This window comes from Odontesthes bonariensis, chromosome 1 (assembly GCF_027942865.1).
Source record: "Odontesthes bonariensis isolate fOdoBon6 chromosome 1, fOdoBon6.hap1, whole genome shotgun sequence".
Lineage (NCBI taxonomy): Eukaryota > Metazoa > Chordata > Actinopteri > Atheriniformes > Atherinopsidae > Odontesthes > Odontesthes bonariensis.
The window spans coordinates 23,885,757-23,913,333 of record NC_134506.1 but is presented as its reverse complement, the minus strand read 5'-3'; the positions used below and the strand labels follow the sequence as shown (position 1 = coordinate 23,913,333).

General features: G+C 40.5%; 1 protein-coding gene across 1 annotated transcript; it reads right to left on the bottom strand.

The window, feature by feature from the left end:
* Positions 1 to 277: 277 nt before the first annotated feature.
* On the bottom strand, positions 278 to 27,577 carry adam10a (ADAM metallopeptidase domain 10a). Its single transcript, XM_075461159.1, has 16 exons — positions 27,301 to 27,577; positions 21,764 to 21,914; positions 14,003 to 14,121; positions 12,865 to 13,023; positions 10,407 to 10,507; positions 9,934 to 10,092; positions 8,954 to 9,046; positions 8,091 to 8,274; positions 5,253 to 5,416; positions 4,941 to 5,124; positions 4,677 to 4,827; positions 4,375 to 4,558; positions 4,133 to 4,244; positions 3,675 to 3,895; positions 3,394 to 3,520; positions 278 to 3,028 (listed from the first exon to the last, which is right to left on the bottom strand). The coding sequence occupies exons 1-16, from the start codon at positions 27,350 to 27,352 to the stop codon at positions 2,928 to 2,930; spliced, it is 2,262 nt and encodes a 753-aa protein (XP_075317274.1). The 5' UTR covers positions 27,353 to 27,577; the 3' UTR covers positions 278 to 2,927.

The following is a 27,577-nucleotide window of genomic DNA, read 5'->3' as shown; positions in this document are numbered from 1 at the left end:
TTTATGTGGAATTTGAAATTTGGCCTCCTTTACATTTGAGGAATCATTGGGCAGGACCCTAAACCCCCACGTTGTCCTCCAATGCGTTGCTCACTTTGGATAAGAGTGGCAGCTAAAATGACTGTATTTTAATGTAACGTTTGACTCCCATGTCAGTGCAACAGCTCCGCCATCTGGCCAGCTGTCACATCTGCACTGGGACACCTTCCAAACTTTAAGGCTGCACATGGACTGAAACACTCAAACGCAATCTTATGAACAAAAAGGTGAAAAAATGTTGAATCCATTCTGGTTTATTGACGCATTTCAAGTAGTTCAAAAGAAATCATATCTTTGCATAACTTCCTTGTAAAATTTCAGAGTAAACAGGAAGGGAAATGAAACAAAAAAAAAACAACAATACACAATTGAGGACACGGTAGAAAAAGACAAGAGCCATTAAAATCAGACAGCAGTACTGAATCTTTGTCATTTTGGATTATGTGCTTAAATCACCATCAGTGCACATTTTCTCAACACGACAGCACATGTGAAATGCAAAGAAATTTCCCACAGTATCACCCCACTGACTACTTTCTACATCAAACTTTGTCAACAAAAAAGATAAAGATGATTCGGCAAAGCAAAGGAAGCTCACACACACACACACACACACACAAATAAAAGCTTTAAAATAATTAGAAATATACTTAAATCGCTGACCACCAAAGAAACCGACAAGAAAAAAAAGAAACAAAATCAAGAAGAAGCAACAGGAAATTGCATTTTTGTCAGCCCAGAAACTTTGCTGCAGCACGTGGACTTTATCTCGTTATGGAAACGCGACAGAATTTTCCGTGCGTGCGTTCACACGTTGAAGGCGTTTCTCAGTAAAGAGGCCGACTTATTCACTGTTGACCTCTGTGAAACTCTGCATAGAATCTGATTGATAACATCCTGGCACCTTGCAGCTGGGCTCCGTGTAACTCTTTCGCACGAGTGATAATTCCACCTAAAATAATTTAACGTGTGTCTATAAAGACGCATTTCTAAATTTTACCAGTAACTCATCTCAGTATATTCTGTGGTCTGTCAGTGAAGTTGACCTGAATGGACCCCAACTCAAAACAACTCAAGTTAAGCTGAGTGCTAGAAGTGACATTTAAAAGAAAATCCACAATTATTAAACAATTTGTGGAATAGAACATAAAAATGTATATCTGTAAGTCATTTTAATTGCCATGTGTTGGCTGTTGTAGCTTATGTCTCAATGGTCGTGCACGGTTTCCTTATGAGACAGGATGACAGTGCTGAGGCAAACAGTCACCTGATGCACTGCTCCCACCTTGGTAAGAAAAAGAAAAATAATCACAGATGCTAGAACATCAACTTCAGTCATGTAGCTCTGCTTAGGCACATTTTAATGCATTCACTCAAACCAGGAGGTAATAAAGTTCTCTTGAGAAAAAAACCCCCAAGCAGTAAGGAAATAAAAGGGACAGAACAGAGCGGCATGGCTGACGCAGAAGTGATCGTTCGCCCTGACAAAAAGGTCTCACTGAAGTTAGAGTCTCTGGTTTCTTCCCAAAGTGATTAAGTTCCTCCAAATCTACTAAATAATCTGAACTGCAAGCAAAGTCTACAATCACATTCAAACCTGTCAGGTCCTTTATCTGGTTACAGAGGCTGAGAGGATCGAGGTGTTACTGAGTGGTTTCATTTTGGGCCTTTCCTTTAACAAATGATGGAAAAAAATCTCGACAAGTGAAATCCAGACAGGACGCCTCTCCTCTGTAGTAGCTCGACTACTAGACACATAGGCATTGTTTGCAGAATTTAGCTTTACCGCATTCTCCTCTTTGCTTTCAGTGATCTCACTCTGAACACAAAGACACACACACATATGCGTGGAACACAAAGGATATATGCACCAAATCAGTCACCGGCTAAAGTAGAATGAAAGAATGATACAATCAGGTTGATTAAGAAACAGCTATTTCCTCACCAGTTATATCAGTCAAAGACTAAATACTTGCCTGAGCACAACTGTAAAACCCTATTACAATACTTGCCCTCTATCTGATAACTGCTGACTCTATATTAAGGTTATGTATTTTACATTCGTTTCACACTACCTGCCCCCCCACCCTTTCTGCACAGGCTTCAGCCAGAAGGAACTTTACCCTCAAATATGCATGCAGCCATCTTTACACCTATTTGCTATTGTTTTATTGATCCTGAGAACATGAATTAAAATGCTAAATATGCTCAATCATTCAGAAAATAAATTTAATTTGAAACAAAGAAATAAACTCAGCAACATCTGTACAATTAAGAACATGTACGCCTAAGAAATGAAAAGCTTTTGTGTTTTTTGATGGTACTTTGCCATTTGTGATCAGATGGTTTTAAATGAAAGTACAAGATCTCCTGGAACACAATGTCTCAATTCTGTTTGATTGGCAGCAAAAAGCCGCTTGACTTGCGGTCCTGCTATGGTGCCGATGATGGTGGCATCATCATTAGAGAAGACGAGCAGGGAGGAAAAAAAGGTTGCACAGATGGAGGACAGAGGAAGGCGACGCTAACAAAGCTGCTTCACTGTCCTCCATTCTGTTAAGAAACAAAAAAAAGCATTTAAAAAAACAAAAAAAAACTACAAGCTTAAGACCACAAAACAAAGATCAGTGAATTTCTCCCCCCCATCCCTCCTTGGAAAAAAATCATTAATTTTTTTCCCTATAAAAGCTATTTGAACAACTGTTAGTCTGGCTCTTAGAGCAGAGGTGCTGAGTGGCTGTTTGCCCTCCTCAAAAAACTTTGGGCTTTGTCCATTAAAATCTTTTTAGGTCTTTGGAGTTCTTTGAAATTTGCAATGAGTGGTAAAGGTACATCTTTGGAGTGAAGTACTCCTCTTTCAGGCACTAGGAACCAAGGCCAGCAGCGTCTCAGCGTCCCAGCTGTCCCATTTGATAGTTCTCTCTGTGCTGTCGGGGGTTGCGCTGGCCCTGTTGGCTTGGTTGTTGCGGTCTTCTCCTCTTTAGCGTACCTGTACGATATTGACACACACAAAAAAATGCAATCAAATGAAAGCACGTAAATGATAAAGTCGGTGCGTCGTTGCAGCCTTAATTGTAACACAGTTCCTGTAGCGTTCCCTCCCTGAATGCTGCACCAAAGAATACACTGTGGTCGTATCTACAGCATCTACAGCCCACAGGCCTCCTAAAGTATAAAAGTTGAGTTGTTATTCACACAATTTACATGTAAATCAGGTGGAATAAATCAAAAAAGTCCTTCTCTACACTACTTTACTCCATTGCTTTATCCTTTTTTAAAGTTACATTCAAATGTCTGAAGTGGCGTGAAACATTCATTTGGCTGCGTTGTTGACCGCTGGTGTATGCTCTGTACCTGGCAGAGGTTTGGGTGGGGGGAGTTTGGGGTTGCTGCTGGGGGTGTGGACACTGCAGATCTTGATGAAGCCTGCCATGAGCATAATAAGAGCGATGCCCATCAACAGCACAGCCCACCAGTGAGCCTGAAGAGCAGAAAATACAGAAGAAATTTAACAAAAAAAAAAAAAAAACCCAGCAGAGACTGTTTCAGTGTTCATATTTTTCATCGTGTTGGCGGAGCTTTACTGTTTGATTCCAGCGAAGAGCCGTTGGAAATAAATCTACATCGCCACTCACCACAATCCACTCGGCGATATTCTCATAGAGCTCTGGATTGAAGATGGCTTTCTTCAGCCTTGCCAAAGGCCCATCAGCATCCACTAAGCGACATCTCATGAACACATCGCAGTATCCCTTATAGTCGTTGCAGGGGGAGCCGGGCTGCAGCGTCGTCACTGTCCTGTTGAAGAGATGAGCCCATCTGTCTGAGCCTGTGCTGCTGCAGGTGCTGGGATTTTCTGGTGGGAAAAGAAGAAATTAGCTCTCAAAACAGTGATGTAAGTTATTTTGGAGGGTTTCTTTCATTAAAAGATAAAAAAAAAAAAAAAAAATCATAAATCTAAGGCACTGGTGTGGCAAAATGAACACATTATCATTTTAATGACCCGGGGACAAGTACTCTTGCCAGTAAATGCTATGACTGAACACTACTTGTTTGGTCATTGATGGCTGTGCCCGGAGAATCTATCACTCACGTTTTTCCATGCAGCACACGTGGCACAGCTCAACTGCCTCGTCTTTCTCGTCTTGGCTAATGCAGGTACACACGTCAAGCTTATACTTCTGACAAATAGACCCAGAGCAGACCTATCCAAAGCAAGCGAGTGACAGAAGAAAAAATAAATAAATCTTTCAAAAAACTGAAAATACAAGCTCACAATCTAGTGAGATCAGACACCAAACGGCAACATGGAAAAAAACAAAAACATTAGCCTACCCCATTAAGGCAAACTTGTGTTTCTGAATGGCAAGAGGTGTAGTTTTCCTTTGGTTGTGAAGCTGGACACATAGCAGTGATTCCATTGCATTGGCCGTGTAAAGCACACTCAGACTCCAGTCTGCACGTTGCATCTGAGCCCTTAAAAGTACACTCTGGTGTGCAACATGGGCCTTGGCTGGGACTGCAAGAGAAAGAATTAAACATGTGCAATCGTGATTTTAAAAAGGCCATCAACATCACAGTTTGGTGCTCAATAGTTCCATCGAAAAAAAAAAAGACAGTACAGAATAATATCTGACCTGCAGATTTTGCCTGGTTTAAGTTTGCATTTTTTGCCCTCCTCTTCATTGGCATTGTAACAGCAGGAGTCTTTACACTGGTCGCTATAGCCGCAGTCACACTGCTCTCCATCTTCCACAAGTCCATTACCACAGATTGGCTGGCCAGACTCTGTGCGCATGCACACACACAAACACAAACACACAGTGGAGTGAAAACATTGTTTCTCCCCGTCACACGCACACACAGAGGAGCTACATATATGCTCACAATTAGGAATTTACCAACAAAACAGTTGTCTCTCTTCCTTGTCAGAACAGCAGTTATGTTGCGGATGCTGCAGATGGAGAACCTGTTGTTGTTTTGTTTGTCCCCCGATGTGGCTCTGGCATACATGATATAGTTTCCCCGCTCCTTTGACAGCTGCTGCTTAGACTCTCCAGGGGTGCATTCAATCCCAGAGTCGTGCTTTAAAATGGTAGACACGGTGAGAAGGTAGTGAGCTTCAACAGAGTGCTCTGTATAATACATTAAACAGCTTAGCGAGACAAAGTAGATTAGTGGCAAATACCACTGTTTTAAATCATAATACTCACAGGGGAGCCAAAGTTGTGCCCAACTTCATGCGCAAAGGTGATGTGTGACACCTTGGGTGGGACATGGGAAGCATAGTTCTGCACAGTGATGATACCAGTGTTGAGAGACTTCTTTTTCCCATCAGAGTACAGTTTGCTCTTTTCACAGATACCCCCTGAGCTTCCTGTGGCAGGGTTAGATATCATATTAGAACAATGATCTTCATGGGTTATTGTGGTTTCTAAAAGGACTAAAGCATGTACATTTAAAAAATTTTTTAAAAAAAAGGCAAAAAACAACAACAACAAAAAAACAACTTAAACACATGAGAACACACAACAAAGCAGCAAATAACACAATCCCACTCAGTGATGAGCAGGCCTGCTGCTTTCCCCGTAATCTATAAGTCCAATCATTAGGCATCAGCATCCAGCAACATGGAAACATGAAACCAAAGCACATCAAGCAATAAACTATGCGTCCATTACGTGTGAGTGGACATGACTGCAGATTTTATGACTCACATATTCTTTTAGCTTGTATAGTGCATAGATATAAGTGTTTGTGTAGCTCTTCCATTGAAATCTTTTGTAGCATCAAAAGAAAAAAAAGAAAATAAACCACACACAATAAATATTGCCCAGACAGCGCCTTATCCATCTCCTACACTCAATCGATTCTATTCCACTCTTAGCTCACAGCCTTGCTAATTTGCTGGTATTGACTGGGTTTATTGTGGTATTTCTCATGTTGAAATAACATCCAGGCTTACTCAAAAGGGTTGGGAAGATGGGCCTACCATGAGCCATTTCTAAGAATGTAGAAAAAGCTTGTGTATTTATGATTCATGTAGGAAGATCACAGCATGAATCCTGTCAGAGATTGACAGAAAGGCTACAACATAACAGAAAAAAAAATCCCAATAAAAATAATTTCTTTTATAAACTGCCGACTGTTATATCATAAAACTAGCCCAATACGGAAAGATTTCCTAATAATATTTACCAAAGTCAACGCCATTATGTGTAGAGCATCGTTTATCAAATGAAATATCGGCTTAAATTCAGTTGAGCTTTCACACCAATGAGCACAGTTTTCTAAGTGTGGCAGTTTGTTACACTCTTTAGAACTCTGACTAGCATTTGAAGCACTTAGAGAAGTGTGACTTGACTGCTCAGAGACCGAAGCAAAACCAAGACACAAAATGCTGACAGGACAAACGCTGCCAACTCCAAAATGCAGTCAGCTGTCGTGACTGGAGGGAGTGCGGGACTCGAGGCCACCCGTCACCTCACTGCACCACAATGGAAGTGGTGGGACGGTGGGGACGTAACGTAAACACTGGAATGATGAGGATTATCAGGCCTTGTTTCGCTCAATAGAGAAACAATCCTATTTGACATTTGTTCAGTATTTGAAGGAACACTGGTGCCTTGATAACAGACTGGGACATCCAAGGACCAATCCCGGCTCTCCCTCTTCCGCTCTGATTGATTATCCCACCTATGTTGAGATCTGAGATTGCAAAACTCAACTTGATCTTCACTTAATCAATAAGAAATACAATGACACGTGTCACCATAAAATGTTATATTACATGATACCATATTGTTAAACTGACTTGAAGCATGTCCCTGGATTCTCAAGCATCCAACCAGTTAAGCTGGTCAAGACTGAACGCAACGTGGGTGGTTCACATTCTTCTACCCGTCACACCTGATGTCACAATAATTTTCAAGACACACAATTACTGTTATTAGGGGTCAAAGCCCGAGGAGGGCACAGGAATGCCTAGAGTCTGGTAACCGGCTGGTGCAGAGAGGAGCAGCTGGGAGTGGGGACTCACGCTCGTGCCAGGAGGGGCGGCCACAAGGGGGGGGGCTTGAACAGGTGTCTTGGAGCCCGTTTAGAACTGTTTAGAAACAGTTCTAGTTTCTTTTCCATTCATAAACATGTGAATAATTTCCCATGAAAGCTGAAGCTTTAATGTTCAGTACTCTTTATTTGATCATTTTGATTTCATTACAAGCTGAGAAATCAAGGTTTTTGATTACAATGACGGTACTTTCAAGGCAGCTATTTTCAAACAATCCTTAAGGTTTAGAATGCTCTCTTTTTTTGTGCGTTTTCTTTCTGAATGGCCTAAATGCAGCTCAGGAGGTCATTACCAGGGTTCTGTTGCTCTTTTCCAATCAACTTGAATAAGGATCTTGTGCTCAGGTCAGGTGCTTATGTCAGTTCAGAGCTCGCTCATTTCTGAACCGGTTTGCTTTTTTGCACATGCTAAAATATCTCCACATAACCACAAAACTGCATCCCTGGTAGCATCAGTTCTAACACTGTAGCAAACAGCAGGGAACATTATTGATGTCCTTTGCAATGCTCAACAGCATTTAGAAATGGTGGCCGACAGCCGGCACCGTTACATATGGGGTTGAATCGAGCTTTGACCACCTTTCCCTGTCCCAGCAAACATGCACATGGGGGGAAATCAAATTATTGACTGAAGTATGTCTGAAGCTGTGGCCTGTGCCCCATCACAATTTCTGATGTGATTAACTTTAATGGGAATTCCATTGTATTATCAAACGCTTCGGTTTTAGTTTTATAAAAAGATCCAAAAAGGTGGGACTTTGGAGCGTGTACAGAACGTCTAGGCCCATCTGACTCTAGTTGAGCGTAAACATGTAGGACAGATTTGATCCCCAACAGCCTTATCTGGGTAATATTTCAGTCAGACAAATATGTTTACATGCATCTTAAAAGTCTAACAGCAATTTGGTTTATTCTAGACTCATGTAAATGTGCGTAGTATCTATAAATGCTTTGGACCATATCTAGAAGTGTCTGGTACCAACCTGAGGGAGCTCCAACCCAAGCCAAGCCAAGCACACCATCATCAAAGTCCCTGTCAGTAAAGACGTAGGCCAGGCAGTAGTCATCATGGTTCTGCTCCGAGTTAAGCTCCAAAAACTTCTCTACTCCAATGTTGGCAAAGCGAAACGGATTAGACTTATCCTTTTCCTCAGCAGTGGTATTCACCTGAAGGAAAGAAGGAAGAAGTCATTTTTGACCAGGATTTAATTTTTCATTCAAATGTTAATTCTCTAGAGAGTCCTGTCTTTCATCTGTTGACTATCTCCAAAATTAGAAGAATCCTGTCTCAAAGCTATTCTGAAAAACCGTTCCACGCCTTCGTCACGTCTAGGCTGGACAACTGTAATGCCTTTTTAGTTGAGCGTCCAAACAGTTTCTTGAAAATCTTTCAGTTCATCGAAAACGCTGCACCTGAAAGAAGAAAGATCACACTTCTCCTATCTTAGCCTTTGGCTCCCTGTAAAATGAAGAGCAGAGTTTAAAACTCCTCTTATCACACACAAAGCCCTTAATGGTCAGGCTCCATACTACCTTAAAGATTTCATCATTCCAAATCACCCCTAGAGGCGTGTGCTCTCAGAGCTCTGTTCTGCTGATTATTCCCAGGATTTTCAACACTGGGAGGTGGAGCCTTCAGTTTTCAGGCTCCACTGCTGTGGAACCAGCTCCCAGTTTGGCTGTGGGATTCAGACACCTGTTTGGCCTTTAAGACTAAGCTTCAGGTCTGGTCTTTCAGGTCAGTTATTTATCATACCGACTCTGCACCACAGCACGCATGAGATACAGTTGATAGTGTCTGGCATTCACCCAGGGCTCAATACTCTCTTTGAGGGATTGAACTCACCCTGATCCTTTTAACCATGAAGCTGATGTTCCGTATGCCCATGAAGTCTGTGCCCTGGTAAATGGAGTTGATAGCCTTTACATGACTGGAGATCTACGGAGAATGGGATTCTTTAGATTAGTAGTGAGGCATGTAAAGTGGTGGGGAACCAAAAACAAAAACAAAACAGCACAACACAGTATGATAAATAGTCTCATAGTCTTTTGTTTACACAATTAAATGACAAGATTGGGGTTTTTCACAAAACAAAGAAAAGTAGGGCAAATGAAAGGGAACTTAGGGGGTCCTACTGCGACAATAGTAGTAAGAAGCCTTCCTTACATTATGATTGGACGTAGGAGCTGAGGAATACATGTTTGTGCAAAGAAAAATAATTTTTTGAAGGGGTACAAAGAAGTGAGGTTCACAGGCCTCTGTACCTGCTACAAATACAACATACTTCAATTTCCAACCAAACTGTCAGAGGTGTGGTTCCATTGCTGGCGATGTAGAATTGGTTTAGTCAAGGAAGACCAACTGAATTGATGACCATGATATATCCGTCTTTTAGCAACACTTTTATCCTATTTCTTTACATTTAACTGTATGCCCAAGAAAGCTACAGGTGTTAATTCATCCATTTTTCTGCTGAGTCAGAGTCACGTTGCCACGGCTGCAAGCTCAGGAAGGATTTTTATCCAGTAGTCTGGCACAGGTTAGCTATACCTTGACCCGGGATGCTTGTATTTGCAGAACCTATAAGAATGAGAGAGCTGCTGCTCAAAGAGACCACTATCTGCAGAAGAGCAGCTTCAGGATCGGGTGCTTTGCGAGCTGTACAGGAGCCGGGGGCAGGGACCAAGTCAAGCTGATCCATGGTATCGCAGATGTTATAGCAGTGCAATGCTTATCAGCATATGTACTACGTTTTGGAAGTACATCATTCTTTGATAGACGAATGGAATGAAAGTGATTCATATTCTGTTTCCTTGTCTGTGTACCTGTGCAATGACAGCATCTCTTGTGCTATAGTATTTGAAGAAGAGGTGGTCCGTTTGGATGAAGAGCTGGCAGGTGTTTTTCTCTTTCCCTGCTGCCCTCTTCCTCCTCAGAATGACTGGACCATCAGGGTGGTCATCCTCCAACACACTGTGCCCACCCTGAACAAAACACGTATGGTTAGATCAGTTTCTGATTACAGCAAGTCCCTTCTCCCCCTTTTATTTTTCCTCTTTTTCTGCAAGCCATTACAACTTGTATGAACAGTCTCTGCTAAAGTGAGTGTAGATGAACTCACTTTCTGCTTTGAAAAAAAAGAAGGGCACTGCTGTATCAAAAAGGTGTGTACATGCTCTTACAATCAGTATGAGAAAAGCATGAAATGACCAGGGACCTTTTAATGTCTCGTCCATCTGTTTGTCTAATTATGAGTGTCAAGGAGTGGGAGTTGGGTTGATATAATGCTGCTACTCACTTTGTCTGGCTCCTGAACTGCAGACGTCTGGTACTTCCTCATCCTCTCAAACACAGAGTGGTCAGCACAGCCACCCTCTGAGCCATACTTATGAGGATAATCTAGCAGATAGAGATGAGATGAGAGAATGACTAAAGAGCTTATGGTGCATAGAGGATCGTGTGTGATGAGCCGAGGGGACGTGAGTCTGTGTGAGTTGGGTGCAAAAGTAGCTGCACTCAGTAAAAGAGTGTGAGTGATGGAGCTCATCTCTTTCAGCTAACCCAAAGTAGCAAATCAGTGTCATCTCCCTCTACTCCTTTATAACTTTCTGCCAACTTTCCATTTGGGCAGTGAAAGATCTCACCAGTGACCTGTTTCCATTTCCGTTGTGTCTTCTTCCAACCCAATCAAGTAATCAAGTGTCCACACACTAATACTACATGTGCACAAAAAGACAAGACGTTTCCTGTTTTTAGGCAAATAGCCATCAAAATATATGAAACTGTGTCACAGCCTAGCAGCTACTGAAAAATTGATTTGTCGCTCATATTTAAAGTAAAAATCTTGACTTCAGTCTTCTTGAGTCTTTAGAAGTGATAAAGACTCATAATGGTCAGGAGCCAATGAGATCACTTGAACGGCACAATAAAAATCATTCTGTTCTGATGAAGCTGGTTATACTCAAGCATTTTTAAACTAGTGGGTCACTTCTGAGCAACTTTGATTTCAGATCTGCTGATCGTATAAACAGTGATGCAACACACCAGTCTGAATGTGTAAAAGCCATCGGATTCTCAGTGAAAAAAGGTCTGTGATGACTAAACTGGAGAAGCTGACTAAACTGGAGAAGCTGACTAAACGCACGCTGAAATGACACATTCAGCCCCTGACAAAGCGTTTTTGATGTTTATTAGAAAAGGCCGTCTTTGTCCCCAAAGTGAATGCCGTTTCATTCAACAGCTCATCGAAAGGACTTTGCATTTCGGACGGAGTGGGAGAACAAAACAAAGACTGAGAGTCATCATTCGTCCGACTTTTTGCACTGGTGCGCCCAACTTTTTTTCTTAGGTGCACCAGCACAAAAGTTAGGTGCACCCAAATTTTCAAACGCATTGCATTTAACACCGCAGTTTTACAGTTTCACTTTAAAAAATAAATAAATAAATTAAAAAAAAAAAAAAAAAAAAAAAAAAAAAACGCTGTCCATACAGGCAATATTGACAATATTAACTAGCAATCTGGTCAAAATAAAGTTCTTTATTTGAAGCACAATTCTACAAACTTACTGAACTTAACTTACTATCTACTTACTGAAACTTACTGAAAAAGTGTTGGTGCTTAAAGTGCTTCACTGGCCTGAAATTTAAACTTAAAACATCTCAAGATAAATTAAATAAAAAGAAAATCTAAATTAAAATTGCAAGTGTTTACTGCAATATTACTGGGCATGTATTGTTGAAATGTTTTAAATACTTGAACGCAGTTTTTCTAGATAAGATAATTGCTTTGGATATGGGAGTATCGTCCATTGACTCTTTTGGGCTTTCACATGCGCGAGCATACTTTTTTTTTTGGAGGTTCGTTCTTGTCCAACCTATACCTCATGTGAATGTCACCGAAATGAACACAACAGATGTAAAAATCTTCGACCACAACATTAATGTGAAGCAGGTAAATGTGAGTTGGACTGGCACATCAGCTGAAGTTAACAGTATATCATACCAACAACCGGTAAGTGACATGCTGTTTATAAAGTTGTTTTGTAACGTCCCCATGCCAGTAATGTGAGAACCATGCATATGGTTTTGATGGTAAGGCTTGTGACTTTATTGTCGGATGGTTTATAAAGTGGTGTGACGTTTCTGCAGTGTGCAAGTTGTTGTTTTACGTGGAAGGGTTAGCACTTGCCCTTTGGCCACCACGTATTTGGCTAGCATGACAGGCTGCGCAAACAGCGCAATTGCCGCACAGGGAGCGCCGATTTGCACCAGTCTGTGTCCTACTGTCAGTATTTGACAACCTCTAGCAATGGGATTGCGCTTCAAATGCCCCGGAGTTTTCCTTTAAGCTTGATTATCATCTCGGCCTCGTCCGATGATCTGTTTGCTGCTGCCTGCCGCTGAAAGGCAGCGGGGAGAGGGGACACTGAGCAGGTAATGTGTTTCATAGATGCGTTGTGCTTTTTCAGCGTTTCAATTCGAAATCTATTATCCAAATTTTGAACAATTGTTGGGGGGGGGGGATTTACTGGATTTAGGAAGTAACAATAGTCTTAGCTTTTTGGTTTACAAACTATATAATTAAAACATTACTATATACACACACACACACATACATACATATATATATATATATATATATATATATAAATATAAATAAATAAAGACTCAAACATAAAGCCTCAGAAATCAAAACATTTTTTTGTCTCCTTATAAATGATGTAACATCTTGCTTTCTCTAAAAGAAGCCCACTTACCGATGTCTTCCTCGTGATAGATGACAGAGTGGAAGGCCACATCCTTGTCCTGCAGATACCTCTCTGAAGGTTCAACATAGTATGTTCCTTGTTGGGTTTTAATGAAGCCCTCAAAGCGTCCATCAACCACAGAGCCATGGGCCAATGTGCCCTTTTCACCTGACAAGCAGAGGAGGTGCAGGGTGAGAAGAAGTGACCGTAACATGACATGCAGCGGCCCTCAACTCCAGATAAAAGGAACCATTTCAAATCAAGTCATTTCATTCACCTCTGAGGATACAACAAAGGCCTCAGAAAATAAGAAATGATCTGTTTGATGGATAGACAATTAAGTTATAGTGGTAAAATTACTCAATATGATTACAGTTACACATGGAATGCTTCAAGAATCCCAATCAAGAAGTTATGTAGAGTCTTTAAATAAAAAAAACTAATCTCTAAGTTAGTTTAATATTACATAATATCACATCAATTTAGCAGATGTTTCTTTATTCAAAGCGACAAATGATGTACAAATTGGCCACAATGTGGGGTACAGCATCTTCTCCGAGGACACTTCAGGACACTGACATGTCAATGGCGGAAGCTGGGGATCGAACCAGAAAATCTTAAGATTGAAGGATAAGACACAGACACTCCCCAGCAAAGCGTTTTCTGAGATGATATTAGTAACACTTATCTATAATTCATATCATTATTATATGTTTCTAAATGGGTTGTACTTACAGTGTCTACTTAAGTGTCTCTAATACCAGCTCAAATACCATTCTCTCAGAAAAATACAGTAATATAGATGTCTCCATTTCCCTCATCTTTAACACAGATCATGACAAAATAAATGAAAATGTCAAGCATTCCCAGTGAGGAAGGCAATGAGAGCCTAAAGAGGAAGGAGTTGGAAGGTAAAACAGATCCCACGTTATCTCAGCTGCAATTTGCTTTTTCTTTTTTTTTTATTGAGCCAAAGCAGCATTTTAAACCTCTGAGAAACAGAAATACTGCAACGTCGGAGATGTCAATCGAGAGATGAAGCCGAGTTAATAAAAAGGAAACAACTATAATGTAAGTGTACAATAGTAGAGAGTCAGAGCCATAAAATAAGCTGTGCCAAGGACGTGGCGTGAGGATATAACCTTACCAAAAATGTCCCCACTGTAAATATGTGATGTATCAATGGGTTCCTCCACCCCTGATACTTCAATGATGAGATCAGGAGAAAACAGAGTTGTATCCCTCTTCATCCTCAAGTTAAAATGTCTAAAGAGAAAAAAAAAAAAAAAACAGGAGACAATGAGCAGCTAGAACACACATTAAACATTAAACTAACACGTATACTTATGACCATTGTGAGACACAGTCCTGACAGTTTCACACTGAATCTCTCATTCTAGGCAATGTCGATGTTTTCCACCACATAGTTTCTGTTTGAACAGCCACACACAGATGAAAGCAGCGATCAGAGGCAGAAATTAGCTGAGAAAGCAGCATCTCCTACTCATTTTGCACCAGGCTTCGCTGCTCTGCTCTGCTGTGCTGTGCTGGCTGTTGTTCAGTTCTGCTATGCTAAGTGACTCAGAGTAGCAATTATGTCAGCAGGAAAACACGTGAACATTCGTGCACAGCCACAATGCAATTTTTCCTTATTCCTCTAGTTGGTATTAGAGTGATCGCAGCGACTAAAAGGCGAGCATCACATGAGGCGCACATGAGGCTGTAGTTTTCCAGACATCTAAGGTGATGCTGTGATTAGTTACGGCTCTAACCAGAATCACAAGTCATCGCATGATTAGGCTTTAAGGTGTAAAGCTTCCTCCACATAACTATATGACTCATTACTGCCTCATAGACTGCATCGATTTTCCAGGTTTGCACAACATGGGGGACAAAAAGTATCACAATCCTTTCTTCTCTGCTGACCTTTAAAAATCACTTGGAGTGCACAGGTTCTTCATTCCTCCAGTTTGTAATAGATTATAGCCACCAAGTCAAGACCGAGGTCCCCTTAAGGCATCAGAGCTTTGCGCTCAGGCTTTGAAGAGCAGCTTTTAAACCCAAACAGGACATAATAAAATTGAGAACTGAGTAATATTTACAGTAATCTCTTTCACATATTGGCCGGGCCTTTTAAGCGGAAAAAACAGAAAAAGGAATCGATGCAGGGTTGAAAGTCCCTACTCATAAAGCCAGCGTTGTAGAATCGGCTGAGTGGTGACAGCACCGTTGGCTAGTGGCAAGTTCTGCAATGCCAGCTGCTATGTAAGCACACACAAGGGGCCGGACCCAGTTGGCCTCCCTTGCTGCAGCACTTTCACACGACGTGACGCGCAGGGACGGCACATCAGTCCCAGCTTGGCAACAGTGATGAGCATCCAACTCAGTGAACTGTTTGAGTGGGGGGCGCTTCATGGATTCAATGTGATATTCATTTGAGGTGTTCACTGGATGAGGTAGAACAATCTTGATTGTCAATTAAAAAGTCCAAGGCACTCTCTTGACATTTTGGAGGTTTTTTTGTTGTTTTTAAAAAAAATTCAAGACAGATGAATATGTTGAGGAAAGACGTTGTGAAATCCATTTGGGAAACTGGCAGCGTTACAAGGTAAATAATATTCTGAGGGTCAGACGCAGTCCGGGACTTCCCTCTGCAGGATGACTTTTCGACCTGAACCAGCATTCAGATTTTCCTCCGTCATTCCGGCTCCAATTTCCCCCCCATTTAGAGACTCTTAAAGCGAGTCCATTTATTGAGCCATTGGTATATTAACACATGGACAGTTGTTAATGGTGTGGCTTAATGTCTGTGCTTCTGGGACTAAATAACTTTTTGGATCTACCCTGTTTTACTCTGTTTTCTTCCATTTAGTTCAGGAATAAAAATACTGTGTAACCGTAAATGCTTTTTTATTTTAAATCAGCCTTACTGTCTAAACAAAGTGATCAGATGAACATTTCAATAGCAGCAGAGACGGCCAAAGAAAAAAAAGGAGATGTGAACAAACAGACAAAGAATAAACAACAGAATGTGGAAAAAAAATGGAGAACAAATACTCCATTATGGTCTGTGGTTTGAAGCATAAATTCCAACAGTTATCAATAACCCCAGGCACACCCCTAATAGTTCCTGGCCACTCCTTACTTAATGGCCCCTTCAACAATCAATACAACCTCAAAACTTAATCTCTGTCCCATAAAACATTTGTGCTAAACTGTTCACACCTGCAGATGAAGTATCTGACACTCAGAAAGTTCATCGGCTTTATCAGAGATTGGCAAAGCATTGTAAATGCTCTGTCAATAAAGAAAAGCAAGAAGCATTTCCTGTTGCATGAAACATGGCTGCTTCAAAACTCCATTCTTCAAATTGCATTACTCTCCTGCTCATCAGCGATACTTTTTAGAAAACTGGCAGTTGTACCTTTGAAGGCCACTGATATCATAACCATCAATCAAGGCACAGAACTTCTGTGTATAGGGATCAAAGTGCATGCATTGTTTTACACCAGTGTTAGACTTTCTTAGCAAAAGTTAGGAAGGATAAATGTTACAGATAGACCTGTATACGACCAACAAAGAAACAAAGGCTGAAAATCTGTCATTAATGACTCTGTTTTCCACTGTCACCATCCTTCTTAAAAAAATTTTTTTTTAAATTAAAAAAAAAAAAAACACACACACAATAGGTGCATCTTAACAGAAAACAGAATTAGCTTTAATATTACCCTGCAAATATTCTCAACTTCTGGTTTCCATTTGATTTCACTGAGTCATTTGGAAACTTATGATGTAGTACTACGTTCAGACACGCCATCTCATTTAAAGGTGTATCCAAAACTGGTGACTGAACAGTCCTACATACTCAATCCTAGTGGCTGTGAGCTGAAATGTACTTAATATATTTCAATGCATGATGTCCCACAGTATAAGACAGAAAACGAATAAATAAACACCTTAGTCAGTGCTACATTTTTTTTACAGAAGCAGCTGATTGCTAAATCATTCAGACAAAATACAGAACATACTGACTCTGACATCTGACATCATACCCTTTGCACAACAAGTGGAGCAGATGCTTACAGAACTGGTTGTTCTATAAAAGGGGGCACATGTACACGATAAGTATTTGAAATAAAGTCTATTAAATATATCAAACAGCTTGTTTAGAATACCCTTTATACATAATACTACAGTATACGCAAAGTATTTGGTGTAGTAAGCAGCAGTGTAGCAGCAAATTCTACCAGTGTGTCTTTCCTTTTTGTGTGTGTGTGTGTGTGTGTGTGTGTGTGTGTGTGTGTGTGTGTGTGTGAGAGAGAGAGAGAGAGAGAGAGAGAGAGAGACAGGAGGATGGCGTTTAAAGCAAACACAGATAAGGATTTAAGAAGGAAAAAAAAGGAGAACAGTTGTTTTAATCACATGCTACTATATATACTATATATAACATATATATCTGCAAGCTAACTAAACTACTGCTGAACTTACGCTGCCGCAATAACCACTCAGGCTTGCAGTGATCCGAATAAGCTGTGAGACATTTTTGTGATCACGGTATGTGGCATATGCTTAATCCTGAGGCCACAGTATGTCCATTTCAGTGTTCTCTGAATGGAAAGGCCAATGTTTATGTATGCACGTGTGACTGATCAAACAAATAATTAATAACGAAAATAAAATGAATAAATCTAAATGAAATAATTCCAAAAGCAGCAAGGACGTAGCAAGTCCTGTTGTGTGAGCTGGAGCATCTGGAAACAGCTGGAGACAGATGAGACCTTCTGCTGCCCAGATATTTTCACAAGAGAGAAGATTTCACCTCACAAATAACTTTTATTCTTCTGAAATGAAAGGTCACTTGTATCAGTGGCGTGTTGGCCAAAGCCTAACTTCTTCATTGGCACGTCTCTTTGGGGAAAGAAAAGAAAAGAAAAGAAAAAAAACCTCTCTGGAGGGGACCCTGTGCTCTGCTTTGCTCCGTCACCTGATCGGGCCACAAACACTCATGTGAGCGGATATACACAAGAAAGCTTTTCTCTTCCAACAACAAAAATCTATCGTACCAAAAGGCCCTGCTCTGAGTTTTCAGAGGGAAGAGTGTTTGTCCTTATTTGCACTTGCTCGTAAAAGTTAATGAATACAGGCAGGAAGTGAGATCCAAGTTCTATGGCCGTAGTCTCGTCCCCGTCCGCCCTAAAGCTGACTTTAACATCATGAAATTCTTGCAATCTTGAATGCTTTTAATGTAAAACATAACGCCAAAGAACTAAAACTTTTTTTTTTTTTTTGTTAAACTTGACAGTGTAACCATCATCACATGTGACTTTTGTTATAAGACAATATAAACTTATTTATGATGGCTTACACAGGAGCATGCGATACTGTGGTATCCCTTTCACAATCAGGGTACTTTATTGCAAAGCTTTTTGTCTTCAGCCAATGATGAACTTGCTTCAATAAAAATTACAACCCAGTTACATCTACAGCACCAGGAACTGGTGCAACACCTCCCTCTCCACCCTCATAGGGTTGTCTTTACTATTCACAAATCCCTCTTTGCACACCAACTGAACTAGACCGACACTGAAATCTGGCTTTGCCCCTTACAGAAAAGGAGGGCCGTGTGGGCACTAGTGCCATTTTTTCTTCTGCTACCTCGTGTCATTGTGTACCGCAAACCGACTGTACTCAGCTTTAGATGTAACAGCATGTGTACATTTTAAAAATAGGATTAACTCAACAAGACAAACCTAATGCTGAATAACCCCGCAAATTAATTCCAAGTTTTGCTAATGCACAAGTGAAAATGTCAAAACCTTGAAATCGATATTATTCCAACAGTTGTTTGGGAAAAGCGTTGCAGTTTAGCAGAAGACAACCATTTCTAAAGCAGAGGCGATGTTGTGCTGGGATTACATCAGTCATGATGGGTCATACCAACACATGAGAAGATTTCTGAATGGTCAATACATCAATATATTTTGATCTGAACCTCACATGCTACAGTTATCATGTTGATAAAAATCTGTCTACAGACAGATCAGATTAACACTTACTTCCTCAAAATGACCTTTTGTGGTAGATTGTGCTTTGATTTTATACAGATGGAAAAACCTACCGATAAGGCAAATAAAAAAATAAAAAAATTGATTCAATTAGTACAGTGGTTCTCAACCGGTGGGGCCCGCCCCCCTGGGGGGGCGTGGACACTCTCCCGGGGGGGCGCGAGTAGACTACAGGATGAGGAAGAAAAAAAAAAAAAAAAAAATTGGAAAAAATGAATAAAATAAAAAATAAATAAAAAAAAAAAAAAAAATCACGAAAATTCCCTCCTCGAAAATGCAAGAAGTTGGACTATTGTTTGACTAGTTTCATTTAAAATTTACCAGGGGGTAGTATTTTGAGCCTGCAACGTCACGTAACGTAACGTAACGCAACGTGTCGTGGGGGTGGGGCCGTGAAGGGGGAGGGGTGGTGTCGGGAGGAGGGGGGGCCCCAACTGCAATGAACCATCTTAGGGGGGGCCCCGCTTGCAAAAGGTTGAGAACCCCTGAATTAGTACATATCTCTTCGCCCTGTGAGGTAGTGCTCTTTCTCCAAGGCAAACAATGAAAGGAAACAGCACAAAAAGATAGGGAAACGACCTGTTTGATGGAAGCATGACAAATGTAAAACTAATACGTTCAGAGGAGCCTATCCCAGTGGCATACATCCTGTACATCGCAGGGCCAAACAGATGAGACAAACAAGAAAAACAACCATGCACTCTCACACTTGTTCCTTGGGTCAATTTAGAGCCACCAGTTAACCTAACATGCATGTTTTTGGACTGTGGGAGGACGCCGGCGTACCCAGAGAGAACCCACGCATACACGGGGAGAACATGCAAACTCCACACAGAAAGGCCCCAGTCGGGATTAGAACCAGGAGCTCTCTTCCTGTGAGGTGACAGTGCTAATCACAACCCAAGCCCCACACTGGGACCACAAGAAGCTAAATCAAATTAAACTTGGGGAAAAAAAAAAAAAAGGCTTTTCCAAACTAACTTCTACTGTTGGTAAGTTAAGACAAGCCACAGGAAAAGTAACATGTCAATTAACTCCCTAAAGACCTTTAGAGGATTTTGATCTTTGTCTTGGTTATTTGTAGTATCTATGGTGTTTGACTTAGTCATCTGAAGCAAACATAGGCTACCAGTCTCACAGAGACAAGATATTAGGGCTGTGCAATATCTAACTTCAGGCTGGAAGAGAATGTGCTTAATAGGATGTCAAGTGAGACAGTTTCCCACAAACAAGTCATGCCACATCTTTTTTTTGCAGCTTTATACGAAGAGGAAATTCTCACCACTCTCATTTTCCGTCACTAATCTGTCACTAATCTTCACCGTGCTAAAGATTCTGCAATTTTAAAAACTATTTACAAACCATCAGCTCGTAGCTGGCGAGTGATGCACAGACACAAAGAAGCGAGGAACAGGGAAAAAAAGAAGGTCAAAAAGAAAGATTTGGTTGCAGTCAGCTAGCGGGCTAACGGTACTTTGTATTCACTGGGCAATGAAAAGTATAAATTTGTTGCTTCTCCAACTGAAACATGAAGTCACTCACATAAGCAACCATAGTGTGCATTTCACTACACAGTATAGTGCAGGAAAAGAACGCATTTCACAGCCCTACGTGACATACATGGCTGGTGATGAAGAAAATAATCTACCTTGTGCCTTTGAGCACTATGCTGCTCTTTTGCATGCATCAAACACATTTAGAACTATGACCAGAATTATCATGACTGTTCAATGCAAATGCATTTATATGATAAATAAATCAAATTGGATGAAAGGGGAAAGACAAAAAAGAATGTAAATAAGGCTTCAGTCAAATAGTGGCTTTAAAAAAGATTTTAGTTCAGATCTATGTTTTGTATAGAAAAAAACTCAGCTGAAACAAATTTAAACATATGTATTGCCGCATAGAAAACAAAACAGGGGTGGCACCTTTGCATTCAGTAGATGGGCTGGTGGGGAAGATGGGTTAGTCCTGAATAATCCTGAATATTTACAGTGTGCACAGTATACACACTGTATGTATGAATTCTTAAGCACAATCATCAAGAATGCACAGATGGTGACTCCACCATCAAAAGGAAACAGAAAAACATGTGACTATAGCTTGCAAGAATGTGGTTAGTCTGGTTTTGTCTTAAATTACCAGTATGTTGCCCCCCGGGAAGCCTACGTCAGGTTACCTTCGTAAATCTGTTAAAACAGGTGAAAACCTACGAAACACAAAATCTGCAATCTTCACACAGATTTCTGGAGCAATTATGTTTTCATGCATTCTTTGTCCGACGCAAAGCAAACAACAGGCTTCAAATTTGTAACTGTGCTTGCAGTGAATATAATAACTGTAGACAGACTTTCCTCAAACGCAGACAGACATGTAGGGGTGGGGGTGCAGCAGCTCTGTATCAACAGCAAGGTCAGAGAGCAAACGCTTTATTCAGTGACTGAGGTGAAATAACATGTCGGAAACATTGTGTTTATTTATGCTCTCATGAAATATTAGACAAACTGTTTATAGAAAATTCTTCCATCTACAGAGGGAAATATGCAACTGCTGATGAGGAACTGTTGTTTATGGCAAAGCAGGAGTGAGCTGAAAAAAACGATATCATTTCTAGTTTTGACACACAGTTTCCGAGGTACACCGAATGCAACACAAGAGCGAAGAGCAACATTTTTTACAACTTTCCAAGGCATTGATTTGTGTACAACTCTCTCTTTTTATCCCAGGAAAGGGAAGTCTGGAATGAATGGAGCTGGACACAAAATCCCAGCAGCAGATTAGGAGGATATGTTGAAAGAGACAGAATAAGTGAGGAGAGTTGTGAGCATTTGAGCTTAACTGACCTTCCGTGAGCATGGAAATCCAGATGCACGGCCTTGTCGTCAGGAGAGAGCGCCCTTTTGGCTCTTTGGTGACTGTTATGCAGAGCCTCTGTGTCATATGACAAACCTTCATAGTGGCGAATATATTTGTTCAAGCGGTTCCCAAACTGACCTGAAAGAAAGAAAGTTCAATGACATATTAATCATCACTCCACAACAAACCTCTGCCGCATTTGCTTCAGTGTTTTACTTTGAGTCCCTGATGTTTTAACTTTGACTCGCTCATCTGCGCAAAATAGATCCAGAGAAGTTCACAGTAACCATAACTACCAAATTTTCATTAATAACAACGAGAGTAACAAAGGCAGACACAGGATAATATTCGCCCAACATTGCATGCGATTGATCATTTAGGTAAAAATAAAATTCAGGCAGTACTATTGAGTCTCGACGCAGAAAAGGCATTTGATCGAGTGAGTTGGAAGTTTTTATATGGAGTACTACAGAAATTTGGTTTCCACCAGACTTTTATTAAAACTATTCAAGCATTGTATACCAACCCGAGGGCAAGGATAAAAATTAACGGTACCATATCAAACTCATTTGACCTGGAGAGAGGGACTAGACAGGGCTGCCCAATTAGTCCACTACTGTTTGCAATGTTTATTGAGGCATTGAGACTCTCATTATTTGCTATGACGTTTTAATTTACTTGACGAATCCGGAGAGTTCAATTTTGAAATTATGGTCTTTCTTGGATGTTTTTAGTTCTGTTTCAGGTTACAGTTTAAATATTGCAAAGATCCAAGTTCTGAATTTTCAATACAAGCCTAGCCAGACCATAACATCTAATATCAAACTAAAGTGGGACCAAGAATATTTGAGATACCTAGGGGTAAACATACCAAAAGATCTAACAAAACTATATGATCTAAACTTTAACCAGTTAAGTAAAAAATTAAAGGAGGACATAACAAGATGGAATTTGATACCAATGTTAAGCTTTGAGTCAAGAATTGAGTCTGTTAAGATGAATACTCTGCCAAGAATGTTGTATTTGTTTCAGACCCTTCCAATTGAAATAACTGACAAACAATTTAATGAATGGGACAAATTAATATCACGGTACATTTGGCATGGAAGAAAACCTAGGATAAAATTCCAAACTCTTCAACTGACGAAGAAGAGGGGTGGACTGGCACTCCCTTGCCTCAAGGACTATTATAAAGCAGCCCAGTTGAGGATCCTTTATTGTTGGTGCAACTCTGACTACCAAGCCAGATGGAAGCAAATTGAAGAAAATGTGTCCGGGGCAGTTCCTATTCAGGCAAGGATAGGAGATAAGAGACTAATTAAAAACTTAGTGGAAATGGGAAATAATACGATCAATTTATCTCTGAAGGTTTGGTTAAATGTTATAACTAAATATGGCCTATTGGAGGAGATAAAGATTCTTAAATGGTGCTCTCATGATATTGACTTTACCCCAAACAAATTGGACGTAAGCTTTAAGGGATGGGCACAGCGGGGCCTTTCATCATACTGTACTTTCTTTGATCGGGGTGAAGTTAATAATTTTCAGACACTCAAGGGAATACATGGATTAAAAAAAATAGTGATTTTTTTTAGACTTTTTGCAGCTACCCCATTACATAAACAGTTCCATGACAAAGAATAGAGATGCTTTTGAAAATGACCTACTGAAGATCTTTATTAGTGCATATAAAAACAACTCGGGGAATAAAGTGATATCTAGTCTTTATAAGGGACTCCAGGGTATCAAAACAGTACATAACACATATTTTAAACAAAAATGGGAAAAGGAGAGTAACATGTGCATCCCAGGGGAAGCCTGGACTAAATATTGTGAATTTCAATGGAGGATCTCAAGTTCACCTTTCTGGAGAACATTTGGCTGGAAGACTCTTAGTAGATATTTTATCACTCCTGCTCAATCATTTGACTATGGTGGTTCTCAGGATGCTAATCACTTTCATGTGTTTTGGGACTGTCCAAAGGCACACTTTTTCTGGCGTAAGATTCACTCCGCAATAGAAATCATATTCGGAACAAAAATCATTTTCAACTGGTACGACTTTTTTTTTGGACTCCAAATTTCAACAAACACAAACATAACAACAAAGAAACTGTTTGGAATGCTGAGTGCAGCTGCTAGAAAAGCAATCACAAGGAAATGGAATTTTTTTTTTTTCTCTTTTTCTTTCTTTCCCTTTGTGGTTTTATTTTTGTATATCACCTCGTGTTTCTGTTCTAGTTATATATTTTAAAAAAAAAAAGGATCAGACTGTAAAGGAATGTAACCTCTGATAAATAGTATGATTGACAGGTAACGATCCTAAATAAAGACAAAATTTAAAAAAAAAAATAACAACGAGAGCATTCAGTGTGAAAACAAAAGAACCTGAAACTGAATCACCAAATGCAATGCAGCCACAATTCCCATTATCCACTCTTACCCAGGCCTATCCTACTGTGAAGTAGGTGCCCAAGTAAAAAAAAAAAAACCCATGTTGGGAAAACAGAGGGCGCATCTCAACAGCAATGGCCAATTACAGTACAAGCTGTCATTCACTTGACTTGCTTAACAGGCTTTTTCAGCTTACTGACCACAAAGAGCTAATTCAGTCAGCTCTCATACGAACCATTTTCTTTGTTCTTTTAAAAAAAAAAAAACACAAAGAAAGTGCTCAGCTAGAAGCACAAGTGAGGGGCACATGATGCACATCAGGTGACCGAGGTTCTGTTTCAGTAGAACTGCGTATCACTGTGGGAGCCGAGTGACTGCAGGCAGCTTAAATGGTAATCTACATTCCACAGGAACGTCGAACACTGAGGAAAAAAAATCATAAACCAAGCTGAGCTATGAAGTAAAAACAAACCTGAAAAATGATTCGATTAACGGTGTTTCATCTAATGGTCATTGACAGACTCTGAGATCTGAACTTTTATGGTACAGAGCCATAAAATGTTACCAAACAAACAAAAACACAGACACCTCTAAAAGAGCAAATAGGGACTGTGCAGGTTTTTGAATATCCCTTGTATTTTTACACCGATGTTATGTTCATTACTGTCGAACTTCCATGGAGTGGGAGTCATGACTCCCCGAACAGGGAGAGGCTGGCTGAGGCTAGCACCAACTTGTTCATGAATGCGCATAGATAATATCCCAACAATCAGCCGCTCCAGTTCGTCCTCAAAAATAATGACAGCCAACCAGGGTCAGCCAACAACCACGCTGCAGAACACAAAGATTGGCTTTGGGATGAGAGAGTGAGGCTGTAATTAATCAGGGAATAAGTTGTTTTTTGTACAAAAACAAACACTTCCAACTCAGATTGCCAAAATATACACTCTCAAGAGGAAGAGGAAGTGTGAACTCCATTAAAATGTAACACTGAAAGCGCAAAGCCAACGTTCTACATACAGCTGCCTTCTACAACTGAGTTGGGAGTCTGGCATCTCAACGATATCTTAACCATCTGAAAGATCCTCTAAATCTTAAAAAAAGCATAGAGACGACAGGGAATTTTGTTATTTGTAAATACAGTACAGTACTATTATCAGGGCCACTGATAATAACCAGGATGCTAACACGAGAATATCTGTTTTTGAAAAGATACTGAAATCTATAACTGAGGTTCACTGCAAAAAGAGAAATCAGCTTTATTGCAGGGCAAGCCTCTTTCAGCCTCAAGTGCTCCTGTGAAGCTCAAGGTCTTGACAGAAGAATCTGCTGACACGAAGCGAGGAAGTGGTAACGGCACGGATCGTGACTTTGCAAGCTGGGTGATGGCAGATTAGCAACCAGACGATTTACCTGCTTAGGGCAACTTAAATGCGCATCTTTAACACTGTACATTACACAGTGGGAGACCAAAAGCATTTAGAGGGTGAGCTGAAACCCGTGAGCGTAAAATCTGACCGAATATTGTCAAGTTGTTTTCTGAATCATGTTTGTTTTCTGAATGGCTCCGGGTCTCACAACTGAAGAAAAATGAAAGGAAGATCAGTTTCAGTCATATAATACTAATATGACATCTTGAATGATACTGCTGCACTCTGCCTTGATCTTAACTGGTTCAGTGAAGACTTGAAAATCAAAAGGTTCATTTATGAACAGACTAAAGGATGAGCACCATGAAACAAATCCAAAAAAGGCCGTATAATAGCATTCCCCACAGGCTCCACATTTCACACCATGTAGAGATACAACAAGTGTTTCAATGCCAATAACAATTTATTCCTGAAGGATGGCGTCAACAAATGAGGCTGAACTCTCAAAACATGATTCTGAAAAGGGATTAAGCGATGAGCAGATGCTTAAAAGAGGCTACAAACAGAAGCTAAACATGATCATTCATCTATAATCCTGCTGATTTATAGTCAATGAAACAAGCAGTAAGGCTCTGTGAAATGTTACAGGGTAAGAAAACAAAGGCAGAAGCTAATTTCTCGTTTGACTTTCCTGCCGTGTTTAAATTGCCTTTCAGCTCAACCAGCTCCACTCAGGAACGTGTACAGCTGGGTTCTGCATTTCAGCTTCAACACTTTGGGGGCAGCCTTATCTGCAACACAGATCTGCCCCGGACAGTAATGAAAGTATTGTAAAGGGCAGAGCTGGAGCTGCATTGGAGAAATAAATATGTGATGACACCGTTTCCAGGTAACTACAGAACATCTATTTCTATTTAAGTGGTATGATTGTGGTATATGAATGTGTATTTGCTACAGCAAGCTTTTGCCTCCTTCAAAACAGTCAAAGTAACCAGCAAAGATACCTGATCGCCACTTCCACATCAGTAGACAGTGGAAATAATATTGTGAATATGCTCAAGACAAAGTGGTTACAAAAGTGGTTATGTCACAACAACTAGTAAGTTTATAAGTAGTTTTGTAGAACTGATAGTCAAACAAATGCTACAAATAACGCAGCAAACTGAAAAATGTTGACAACTTTGCTGAAGTTTTTTATTTGTTAACGTTAGTTGACCAGGAAAGCTTTCCGTTAGTGACATTATAGAACAGTTGTTTCAAGATTTTGTACAGTTAACCCCGAGTAACTATGTTATGGGAAAACGCAAAAGCTGTCAAACGAGGTAGTGGCTGAGAAAGACAAAAACTGCTTCATAGACATGCAAGCGGCACTAAGCTTAGTTCAAAGATTTCCATGTTAGTTTAACTACACTAAACGTTCCCGTACTTTTTACGGCATTATTTCCTTGTGCGCCATTCAAACTCCCGTTAACAGACGTTAGGACCGTAAGATCAGTTTTTCACCCACAAAAATGTCAGTTCAACCTGTGTTTCCCAGGCGTAATTAATACAACCTGACACCCAGGCCAATGCGGGCTTGCTAACCTGGCCTGGGTCGAAACTGTGACGAGTGAACACAGGTTAGCCCCAGCAAACACTACTGTCACCAGTAACGTTAGCCACACAGCTAGCAAATTAGACTACAAGAGTACAACTGTGGGACCCGATTAGCGCGTTCGCTCAACACTTTCCTTTTCCTCGTGAGCCAGTGGCAAACTCACCTGTAATATCTCGTAGGCAGCAAAACATCAAAATTAGTTTGACAAATTTCATATCGGAATCCTCTGTGAATGCCAGTAAACTAGCTGAGCGACCCAGCGGCACCTCTGACTGCTTCTGTTTTCGTTTACTTTCAGTTGAAGCTTTTAGTCGTCGCCCTTCCTAGTTAGCTTGGCTCCCATCACAAACACACCGGGGATCTGCCTGTCTCCAGCCACACATACAGACACACTCGCAGACAGACAGATACACCGACAGACAGGCACGTCCTCCTCCCTT